Source organism: Harpia harpyja, chromosome 5 (genome assembly GCF_026419915.1).
Source record: "Harpia harpyja isolate bHarHar1 chromosome 5, bHarHar1 primary haplotype, whole genome shotgun sequence".
Taxonomy (NCBI): Eukaryota; Metazoa; Chordata; class Aves; order Accipitriformes; family Accipitridae; genus Harpia; species Harpia harpyja.
Window position 1 is genome coordinate 61,763,690 of NC_068944.1, and position 12,818 is coordinate 61,776,507.

At 34.3% G+C, this 12,818-nt stretch overlaps 1 protein-coding gene across 1 annotated transcript in view; it reads right to left on the minus strand.

Annotated features, from left to right (window-relative positions):
• CSMD3 (CUB and Sushi multiple domains 3) overlaps positions 1–12,818 on the minus strand; it is a 767,625-nt gene that overhangs the window by 226,382 nt on the left and 528,425 nt on the right. Inside the window, exon 28 of the mRNA XM_052787755.1 lies at positions 5,814–6,005. Within this exon, the coding sequence (XP_052643715.1) occupies positions 5,814–6,005 (192 nt within the window). The remainder of the gene's footprint in view (positions 1–5,813; positions 6,006–12,818) is intronic.

Genomic DNA, 12,818 nt, shown 5'->3' on the forward strand with positions numbered 1-12,818 from the left:
AGGTAAGAGAAAAAGAAGCAAGTGCCAGCAATCTGTTCACTGACATTTAATGTCCTCCAAAAGTTAAACGAGAAACAAGTGAAGTATTTACAAAGCTTTAATAGAAACAAAAAATGTATTCACATTCCTCCTTAAACAAATACTAATAATACTAAGTGAAGCACTTGGTTTTGAACTCTGTGTCCTTTTATTTGCTTGCATAACAGTGTAACAAAGCTTTTCTGAAAATACTGTGAACTTGCAAAATGCTCTGGCTGCAGACATAAAAAAACTTGACTGGATACGCTTTCCACTTTCTACTTCTTGTTAAAGGCATTCTAAAAGAAGCTTCTTAGGTTATGAAATACCATCTACTTGCGCTGATAATGCAACTACCTGCGTTTTCACCAGCCAGCACTGATTTGTAATTTGGATCAAGGCTGATACAATATAAATGAAATTCAACAAAAACATTCTAGTAATTGCAGTTTTCAAACTCAGAGATAAATAGAGTATCTTCCAAGCACAGGCCAAATAAAACAAACACATTTCTCTGTGTGATTTTGGAGTTCCTAAATGTGTGTTTGTGGTCCAGAAATGTAAATACTTAATTAAAAGAATGAAAGTATCACTACCCTCATGAAGTTTTGTACTTCGGCATTCTTTAACAGAGACTTCGCATAAGAACAAGAGAATAAGCATGTTTTCTAAAGACTTTTTTTGAAAGAACTTCTTAAATTTTATTAAAAAGATTCTGGATAAGATTTATAAAGTCTTACCATTTTGCAAAATTTAATTCTGCAAAGTGATCCTCTGCAGTACCAGGGAAAGGAGTTTACTTAGTTTTTTACTTAGTTTTATAATAAGGATAATAATGGCTATTTCTTTTCTTTACAAGATTAAAAATTGGTTTTGTTTCTAACCAGAAGCATCTTTTATTTAGTGTTATTTTATTACAATTCTGAAACAAAGTAAGATGAAATTATTACAAAAAATATGCTTCCTTTAACTGTAAAACAAGATGTAACTTTCTATCTTGCTGAACTAAAAGTTTGTGCAAAAAGAGGAACTGTGAGGTTGTATGGAATGTAAAGGCTGCTCATCATCTGGAACTAGTGTTCTTCAGTATAACCCTATATATTCATGCTCTTGAAGTACTTTAATGGTTCAGGCTGCACTGTTTGCATATCTTAAGAATGAAAATGTAAAGAGTGCCAACAAGGACGTTAAGGTTATTCACTGTAACCAAGCTTCACTGAAATGACCCCTAAATTATATCAGTCTGATGATATTTTCTGAGGCACCCTGACCTTATATATGATGATACAAAGATGTTAACTCAAACTGTTATGTCCTTGTTCCAGACTACTTTCTGCCAATGTCTGCATCCATACTTTCCTGATGTGGTCTTGATTTACTTTAGTTCTCTGTTAAGTTATTAGAATATTTGCATATTAGTAGCTTCTTTCTTATCTACTTACTCTTTCATTTGCACACACTAGCAGTTACTTTTTCTCATTACAGTGAGACTGGTTCTTTCATTTAATCCTTCCCAAGGTCTAGCTGATAATCAGAAAGACTCTCCAGGGAATAAATGGAAAGTACATGAAGTTGGACAGTCAAAATGTATTTTATTTCAAGCTATACAATTAACAGCAGTACAAAAACCCCATTAATCTTCAACTTTGTAAAATATCTCCCAGGTAGAATTTTCCTCAGATACAGCAGTTTCAGATTATTTTATTTTTTAATTCATTAGATAGTAAGTTGAGAAAGTCAACGTCATCTAATGAAAAATGTTATTAGGCGATGTTTCCAGTTTACTATCTTCTCTAAAGTTGTTTAAAGACTTTCTTTCTCTGTGTGCTTGAATTAAATTCTTGTGTGTTTCAGAATCCATAATTTTCTGAATTTAATCTGTGCAATGTTATTATTGTCATAACTTTGTTTTTAACTGAGGGCAGACCAGCTTTGAAAACAAAGTTTAAAGAACACCTATCTTTTATAGTATTAGACGCAAGACCTAAGACTGAACAAATACAATAGCCCATCTAGAAAGAAACTCAAATGTCAATACTCTATGAAAAATGTATTTTTAATGTATTACACAGTGAAAACTAGATGTAGGTTATGTCAACCTGTCTTTATAAACCTCTGTGTAGACACAGTAGTAAGCAAGCACTGTGCCAGACAGTCTGTCTGTATGATGATCTTAGTATTCATTGTTTCTATGGGAGCAAGTACAGGTTGGGTTGTTTTTTATCTAAAATCTATTTAATTTTTCTGGAGGGCAACAAAGTACTACTCCAGAACTTTCTGGCTTTTATTTATTTATTTATTCACTGAATTACATCTTAACAAAAGAAACAGAATGTATGGTTTCATTAGTTATTTTTTTTTAAATAAGAGATATTAAATATAGAATCATAGAATCATAGAATGGTTTGGGTTGGAAGGTACCTCTAAAGATCATCTAGTCCAACCCCCCTGCAATGAGCAGGGACATCTTCAACTAGATCAGGTTCCTCAGAGCCCCATCCAACTTGACCTTGAATGTTTCCAGGGATGGGGCATCTACAACCTCTCTGGGCAACCTGTTCCAGTGCTTCACCACCCTCATCATAAAAAATTTCTTCCTTGTATCTAGTCTGAACATATATTTAAATAATCATAATATGAATTGAAATATGAAATAACTGCTGAAATTTTCCTTTGCATTAGTGTCATATAGATCCTATTCTGAGGAAAGCACCACTGGAATTCACTGTTTACAAAAAACTTTTCCATAGATATAAAAATGGAAACCAAGGCTTTGCTTAAAACAAAACAATAGAAACAAACAAAACCAAGCCGCAATTAAAAAAAAAAAAAAGACCTATGAATTTATGAAGAAAGTCTGAAACTTCTGGGAGACAGTCCTTACTTCACCTAAATGTACAGTAAACCTGAATCCTAAAATGACATTTTCCTTGCCAGTATTTTTAATGGTATCCTTGAGCAAACTAAGTGAATACAATCATTTAAGATTCTGGTATCTAAACAAGATTGGATCTGGGAAGTCTTTGGAATGGAAAACACTTAGTTATTTTGGGCACCACAGGCATAAGCCAAAGGACTGCCTTTTGGCAGAGACGTATTCTCAAATTTATAGTTTGTCAGAATATCTTCAGTATAGAAGAATCTCTAATTTTCATCATTCATTCAAAAGGTTGAATCAATATTTAGCTCTTTGTCATTTTCCCATTGCTATTACCTTTAAAATGAAGACGTTCTTAAAATTGTGTTACGGGCAAGACTGAAGGAATCTAAACAACCAAGGCAGTCCCACAGGTAAGAACAATTAACAAGTACATTTACCTAGTTTTGAGTATTAATAATTAGAAGGTTCAAGACACTTTGGAGTATAAAGAACTAATAAAATAAGTCTAGAACATGTTACAACAATATACCTCAGGAATTATCCCTGCCTCTTATTCTTCCATCAAAGTGATTATTTTTTCTAAGACTTTGATAAACCATGATCATGTTAAAATTATGTGTAGAGTAAGCCTTGTACAATTTTGATTTACAGGCATGGAAACAACATAAGTGAATATATTACAAGTTTGGAAAAAAACCTGATGACCTTCAGAGTGTACTGAACCACAACAGACAATTCTGAAATCTTTGGGCTCCAGGCCAAGATTTGCACACCCTACTTTAGTCTATTAGCAGCTCATATTCCTCAAAAATGTATCATTATAGGAAATCAATACAAAATAACTTCATGCCTGATATTTAGCCAATAAATCATCATAATAAGCATTCTTGCTACTCAATGTACAGTAGGTGTTTGTGCATAAAGTGTGGAAATTACAAGTATTATGTAAATGGATGCATACAGTTAAGAAAACAAGTGCATGCATATTTACACATGTACTAAGAACAGAATGACAGGTGAGCGCCTACATTTAAACTATTTAATAATATCATCAACTCAGTATTGATAATGATTAAAACTGCTAGCACTGAATAGGGTAATTATTTTTCGGTCGAAAAAATATTTTTAAACCAGCAATATCAAAGAAGACCAGTATGTTACAATACATTCATAAGGCCTGTTCCTAGAGCTCTATCATTCCTTTTACTTTTTCCCTTAAACACCTACAGATGTTCAATTATCAATATTATTAGATACATATTTAGGCATATAAAAATAATAAGAGATGAGCAATAAAATATTTCTTTTCTGCAGTCTTCCAGCAAATAGTGTAGACAGTTCTTGTCCTAAAGCCCATACACTCACACTACACAGGAAGGCATAGTAAGGAGAGTAAGACCAGAGAAAATAACACTTTGATGTGTTAAGTAGAATAGTCACAGACACCAGGTCAGCACTGAAACATGTTTGCAAATGTATGTCTGCAGACATGCACCGTGTGTGTGGGTGTGGGTGTGTGCATAGGTAAACAGGATGCAGATTTTATTTTGTAACAACTAAGGTCAAGTTAAGTTTCTTAAAGACAAGAGACCATCTGAAAGCTGTACAAGTGCTCCTAGCAGTTGTCTCTGGCTAGTTCCTCCCTGCAGTGTTTGCCCCAAACCAGACTAGCAGGGATAGCCAAGCAGGAAGAATGCCTTTGTGGAGCTGATGTTCTCACAGTTGCAGAGCCCACTCTACACCACTCTGGGCCCAAGGGCTCTTGTCTGATTATTTTAGGTGCCCTTGTTTCACCCCCCACCTTTCAGACACTCCTTTCAGGAAGTTCTGCTTTGGACAGGACAGTAAGCACAGTATCTCATAATGACGTTACTCAAGGTAATACTGCTGCAACTGGCCTATCCAATATTCTTCCACTTGCACTTCCTTGGAGTGGCCCATTTTCTTTCTTTTCTGCACCATCAAACTTGCAGATCCTATTTAACAGGTTACCTGTCACAACCCTTAGGGAATTTCAGGTCAGCAGCTGCTGTCCTCTGAGACAAAATCTTTCATCATTCTACATCATGATATCACATTTGACTGCATTAAAGAACATACTGGAAATAAGCATCATTACATTTTTTACCAAACTAGCCACATGGATAACGTCATGCTTATTTATCACTCTACATCAGGTTTTAGAAGTTGTTGCTTAGATATTTTCTAGATCAATAACGATAATGATTAGGATTGCCTCAGAAAAGATTACTGGGAGGCTACAATCTACTAGAGATTTTTTTTTTAATTTATTACTTTTCATCATGATTCAGTTACACACATTAGATGCTTTCAAAATCCATTTAATACGAGCTGCGTTAATCAGAATAGCATTAGAGACTGAGATAATATTTCAAAAAATAAATGGTATGTAACAATTTTTACTAATGAAAAGTTGTTCTTTCTAAAATAAGACTGCCAGAGAAATTAGGCTACCATCTTCTCATTCTTTGCGGTCGCAGCCTACTTTAGCCCTTGCATAATTTTACCCGATGTATAAACTTACTGGGTCATCTGCCTGATATGTTGTACATATGGGCATATGAACTTTAACCAAATCCTCCACACTTATCACCATTTTTCAAGTTTAAAGCAAAGCTAATAGTGTCATTGACAGTGATTTTCTTGCACTCTCTGTCACAGATCATCAAATTATAAATGATACAGCCTTGAGAGGGAAAGGATGAGAACTATTATACTAACAACTAAAGAGGAAAGATTTTGGTAATGCCTATCAGAGCTTTATACAGAGTAATTTATCAGATGTGCAGTACTTGTATGCATTTGTTCTTCAAAGAAAGTTCCTAGAGCAGTGTGATTCATTACAGTAGAATTTCAAAATTTAGAAAAGCATTATTTGATTTCTTCTGCATACCTATACAGACTGGTGGGTTGGGCTGCCAGAAGTACCGATTTTCTACCTGAATGCAGGTTATTCTCTCATCTCCTTGCAGTTCATAGCCAGGGTCACACTGAAAAATGACAGTGTCTCCAGGTTCTCTTCCATCCCCATTTCTAGTTCCATTCATGGGGACACCAGGATCACGGCAGGCAGTAGCTACAGAACCTAGCAGAAAAGGGAAAAAATAAAATGCATTTTTAAAAAAAGTCAACTTTTCAATCCATTTTTGCCCCGTTACATTTTTCTAATCAGAAAGCTCTGCAAATCCAAAATTTTCCTATTCAATTCTAAAATTTTGAAAAATCATGCAACAATCTGCTGCTTTTATACTATTAATTTTTGTCACCTGCTTTAATTATTGAAAGTGTCTAACTTTTCATTTAATCTTTTTTTGGAAAAAATTCTGTGGAGCCTTGCAATATGTAAAAAGGAAAGTAGAAGATTTCTTAGTACGCTGGACACAGCACTTTGAACTTAGAGGAATTTTTAATATGAATAATGGAAAGAATACATTAAGAACCTCACGTTGTCCAATAAGCTATGCTTGTACACATCTTCAATCCTCCACAATTCTATAGTTCTTAAACGTATGTATGGTATAACATTTAGTAGCAAATTTGGAAGTGAATTTCATTGGTCACTCATATCTATACCCTTGCACATATCTACCATGCTAGGCTTTTGTAATAATATTAAAGAAATCACCTACACAAAAAATACATATGGACTTAGTCTGAGAGAATATACAGCTACACATAATGCATAAGTACAGATTATTACTAAGACTGCACACACAATCACAATGACTACAAGAGAAGTATGAGAGATTTATAGATATTTTCCTTAGGTTTAACATATCATGATCAAAATATTATTTAATATATTATGCACCAAAATATGTAAGCTTATGTGAAAAGTAAGCATATCAACTGTTTATTTAAGTAAATATAATTTCCTACTTACATTACAGAACTGCAACATGTTATATGTATTACAAATAAATAACAAATGTCAGAGTTGCCTGTGGAACTAGTCCCACTGAGCTCAGCAATCTGTGTAACATAAACACAAAGTGGCAGTAGTAAGATTTAATTCAGATGCCCTCTTTCTGGGGAGCTAATACCAAAAGACAGCAATGTATTCATCTGAAATGTGCGTGGTTTATACATTTACTATGTTTTTGAAGACAAAATCTTGGTCTAACTAGGTTATTTCCCTAAAAACCCAAGAATCTTGCTTTCCAAGACATACTTAATATAAAATAAAAGAATTAGCTCTATAAAGTTATGGGGCTTTTTATGGGGTTGTTTTTCCACATTAAGAAGTTCTGAGTATGGGGGAAAAATAAATCACACACACACAACCCCTCCCCTCCCCCCCCAAAATGCACTATGACCAGAAGTTAGGGAAATTTCTCCTCCTTATTCCTTGAAGATTAAATAAATATTTCTTTAAAATATTAACTACTGCATAATAAATGAAAGATATTTTTTTTTATATGATCATGCAAGATTTTAAAATGTCTGTGTTAGACACAATGATCAGGACTCCTGTTTTTATCTTAAAATAAGCTGTTGGGTTTTAATTTTAGAAAAATATACTAACATATGCAATTACTAAATTTCACTGTACCACACTAGCAGATCTTGAAAATGTTGCATGCAAGAGAATAAGATACTGGAGCTAGATCACACAGGAGTGAAATCTCATCAATTATGAAAAGGTTCATAATGTTAACCCAGGTCAGAAGTAAAAAAGATATCCTTAAGGTAAACTTAGACTGAAGCAAGTAGCAAATCCAGTCACATATTTATCTGCATTCCTCCCTTCTGAGAACACAAAACATGCTATATATTTTGATTAGCGTTGGCCAGTCAGAGCAGTCCATATAGGAGAGAAACTGTGTTCTGCCCACTTAAATACTACCTGCCTCAAATCTTGCCATAAACAAGAGTAACACTCCTATGCCTTATTTAAAACATCCTGAAACCAGTTCTAGAAGAATGGGGGCTCATACTTACACAGAATTTGTAATCAGTCTCGAAGAGCTCAAGAGAGCAAGCTGTTGCTATAAAATTTGTTATTAGCTGTACATCATATTGTTCTTACTAGATTGTATCATTCTGCAAAAGACTTGTATATGGCTGAAAAAGAAGATAAAGGGCCACCCAGATCTATTTGAAGTTCCTCATACAAACTATTTGGGTTTTTTTAAACACTTAGTAATAATTACGCAAATTAAATTTATGAGATATATATGCTAAACTGATAACCTTTTCCTTATTTGCCATGTATAATGGCCTTCTTGCATACTTGCATGTTCTTCCAACCTACTTCTTGCTCTTTTGACTCTGTAGCCAAATTGGTGAAACGTGGATTGGATAAGTGGAGTATGAAATGGATGGAAAACAGGCTGGTCTGCCAGACTCAAAGAGTGCCCATGATCCAAAACCCAGGCAGCAGCTGATTATCAGCAGTGTCCCTCAGGGGTAGGTCTCGACTTCAACATTGTTCAACACCTTCATTAAAGATGGGGACAATGGGACAGAGTAAACTCTTGGAAAGTTTACAGACACTGAAGGATCAGTTGATCAGTTGATATGCTCTAGTGTAATGATGCTATTTAGGGCGATCTCAGTAGGCTGGAGAAAAGGCGTGAAAGAAACTTCATGAAGTTCAAAAAAGGAAATGAAAAAACCTGCATCTGGGACAAATCAATCCCAAGAAACAATTTGCTGGAAAGCAGCTTTGCAGAAAAAGAATAAACTCTTCTTGAAATGAAGCAGCAAAAGCAGAAACAAAGCATTCAGAAGTTGCAACAAGCAAAACTCCAACTGCATAAAAGAAAAAAATGATTCACTACAAGGGTGGTGAAACACCAGAAAAATATTTCCAGGGGGGTTGTGTTATCTCCAGCCTTGGAGATATTCAAAGCCCTAAGCAGCCTGATCTGTTTGACTCTTTTGTGACCAGGGAGTTGGACTAGAGGTCTTCAGAGTTCCCTTCCAACACAAACTATTCTATGACTGTTTTTTAACTTTGCAAATTCATATTAAATACACACAGACTTCCTTTAAAAATAAAAGGACTGCTTTAAGACTGATTTTTGCATTATACCACTAGACAAAAGACAGGTTCTCAGCTCCCACAGTGGAAGGAGATAAATTGCTATTAAGTCTAGATTTTAGGCTTTTAAGTACTTAATGTCTAAAAGTCTAACTCTAATTTTTCAGAGTTTTTTTGGCAATTTGCAAGGCTCTATTAAGAGTATCAGTTCTAGTTGAAGGATTTATGAAACAGTCAAGGTAAGCTACTATTTTCGAACCAACCATGAAATGTCATACAGAAATCCTTAATAGGCTGATAGAAAATAAATTAATGTATTCTCAATGAATAAAATGTAAGAAAGGGAAAGAACCTAACATGCCATTAAAAGCACTAGGATTCATGAAATGATATATTCATTTTTACTTTCTCATAAATCAATAAATATTTTGTTCTGATTTCTCTAAAATCTGTGGGAAATTTTGCTTCTATGTTCTCTGTTAAAGTGCTACTTTAAAGAGGCATTTTAAGAAAGAGAAAAAAAAACCTCCATAATATTACTACTACATGATATGTGATTTATTTATTCATGTAGTTGTGTGACATTATCTTCAATATCATCATCAGGATAATAAACCAGTGATGATTTCTCAGTGCAAGTACACTGTAGAGCTACAAAGCTACTAACTTAGAATAGTTAGCATAATTTTTCCCATAGTCTTTGGGAATGTGATTAGGTAAAAATCTTGGATAGGCATGCATACTGGACAAGTCAAACATAGGTAAGTTTTTGACACATCTCTTGCTCTACATTTTTAATTTATATCTATATAAAAATCTCCAATATTTTGTCGCTGTTGTTGAGAGCAAGCACTCCAGTCAGTTTTGTATCTCTCACCTCCATTTCACAACATACACATACGTCTACAGAGCATTTCAACAAATGCAACTAACAGATTTAGATACAAAAGTTCAGCTGCCATTTTAATTTCATTGTCATTTTAAATGGTGGTAGAGGTTTATATATTTATTTATTTATTTTTCTTACCTGTTCCCACATTTTGTTGTGGAAATAACTGAACATTATAGAATTCCTAAAAAAAAGACCATTCTCATCTTCTTTTTTTTTCAATTCATTTTTGAAAGAATACACTAGGAGAAGGTATCCAAACACAGTTCCACACTTACAGTGAGATTAAAGAGTAAATAAATGATGCCTGAAAACCATGTTTCTTTGTAAGCATGTGTCTAAATTCAAATTGCTTAATTAGGATTGAGATTCATTTAACTAAATTTTGGCCATATGAAAGTTAGTTGTCTTATTAATAGGCTTGTTTCCCAGATCGCCTCTACAGTCAATATCACAAGGGAGAAACATCTACTTCCGTCTTAGACACTTAACATTCTCATGTGATGGAAGAGAAGGAAACATCGTCCTGATACGTCAACCTTTTTCCATTAAGAGAAAAATCCTGTATGAATAATTTATATTAGACATGTAACCTCTATCTTAAGAATAAATTTGTTATAATAAATTTTATTTTGACTCACTTGACATCACATATTTGCCTCAAAAAGGAGATGTTGGTTTTTGGGGGTTTTTTTTTTGATAAATCAAATTGTCAGAATAAGAATCCTCAAATACAGAAATATCTTTTGGGGGGGGCAAGGTTAAAAAATAATGATATAAGAAGGAAACTGGAGAAGGAAAATCTCAGTACTGTGTATAATTATAGAACCAATCCATTTCTTGAGAGCCAACATATATTAACAATATATTCAGATGGAATTTCTTTATCACAGCTTCCTGTAATGTCTGCTCTACTCCTTGGTTTTTATTTCATGTGCCTGACTCTAGCCCATCATTACTACTTTTAAAAACTGTGTGTGTTTGTTTGATTTCAGAGAGGATCTCTATTATAATTGTCTTGGTAGGGTGTGCTTTGTACTGCCTTCTCAACTTTCTGTTTGCCTCTTTATTCTGTTTATTTTTGAATATTTCTTTTCATTATATACCTTCAGGCTATTTTTTTGTCTCCTTTTGAAGTATCTATACTGTTGTACTTATGATGTGTATACTCCAGTACAAGAACTGATTTTTTTTTTCCCTATCATATATTCAGGCACCCCAATTCAGACACACCAAAATAACCCAGGCACCTTCATCATTCCCAACAAAAAATTGTAGAGTAAGCAAAAAGCTCAGGAATTATAAAGTCCCTTATAACTTTGCTATCATACCTGCAATGCAGTCTTGAGAGCTTTCTGCAAAATAAATGGAGGAGGCTATCATAATTCCGCATAAGTTCGTGTATAGGTTCTAAAGTTCTTTGTGACATATTAAAATTGATAAAGTAAGAAAAGGATACATCAGGTTTTATTCTATTACAATCATTGTAAACTCAGAGTTAAGAAAAGAATTCTCTTGCAGTCACTTTGTCTTGAGTAACTAGTGAGGTATGATTTGTAAATATAATTGATTAAATTGCTATAAACTACATTTTAGATGGGAAAAAAACAAACTCCAAAAAGTGTCTATTACCTAGTACATGCAGCATGACAGATGCAAGAATGACTATGTGTGTAGCATAAACCTGCACGTGATCACCTCAGAGCATTTTTTCCCTAATAAGGATAGAGAAATTAAGAAATCTATTTTGTTCTTTCTCTGGGCAGTGCCAGTTTGGAATAATTACACTGCAGCCAGTCAAAAGATTTGTGCTAGATTAAGAATTCAGAGAGACAGTTCTTGACCAAGAACTCCAGCTTCAGGATGGGGATGAATGACACTCAATGCTCAAACTGTTCAGTAGGTGAGAGATGAGTGGACAGATTAGACACACAGAGCTTGTGTGTCTTTCTACATGGTCAGAGTGACAGAAAGTGTTTCAACATTAGCATTTCATATTTCAGAGCTGAGTGTGTTTGTGAAATAAAACTTTGGATTGTGTTTTGTTTTACATTGGGGCATGGTTTTGGAGCACATGTATTGATTCCTTTTTGATTAAACTAAACTGGAAGGTACATTTCAGAACAACTCTGAACTAAGATTATCTCTGAATATGAATAGTGTTGCCAGCACTGTTTCAGTACCAGCTGTTTCAATCTATCTATCAGCTCCTCTTAGTCTATGTTACTTGCTAATACAGAAATAGCCAAAGGACCCACAAGTGAGACTTAATATCTTAGATATCCATAGAACATATTCTCTAATGTAGACTTTGAATATGTGACCAGCAATTCTCCAGAGAACATTTTTCCAATGCACAGGCACAATACTTACTCTGGAGAGTGACTTATCTTACCCCATTCCTGCGATGTGACTTGAAGGAAGTGGGGAAGAATCTCGTTTTGGAGTTTCTTAGCAGCCAAGCCATGTAAAAAATTCCCCCACCCCCCCAGGCTTGCTTGGATTTGTCCTAAGAACACTCATATGAACTGATTCATATGTTCTGAGCAGTTGAGAGGAGGGAGTATCTTAAATCATCACTTGACTAGCTGTACATGACTGTACAAATGTTCCTACAGAGTTGCAGAAGCCATTAAACCAGCATTCAGTCATACCCAGAAAGTTTAAACACAAATCTGTCAACAAATGTCCTTGATGAGGGGTATAAAAATATTTTGATATATCTTTTCAATAATAAGGCACCGAAATACATTTAAACAATAAATCAGATAATTAAATTACTGTAAATTGATCATTCCTGCCTCAAAAATAGTAAGTTACTGCCAGGGTCCAAAGGTTTCTGATAGTTCATACACCAGGCAATTTGGTATGTGACTGTAATGTTGTTAAGATGACAGCTCCATTTTCATGCAGGAAAGATATTTTGAAACATGGCATTAAAAGTGTGACAAGGCAGTTATAGACCCCACTGATGCTGGGATCAATATAATAAATGCCTTGGGATTTCTTGCTGTTAACAGTAA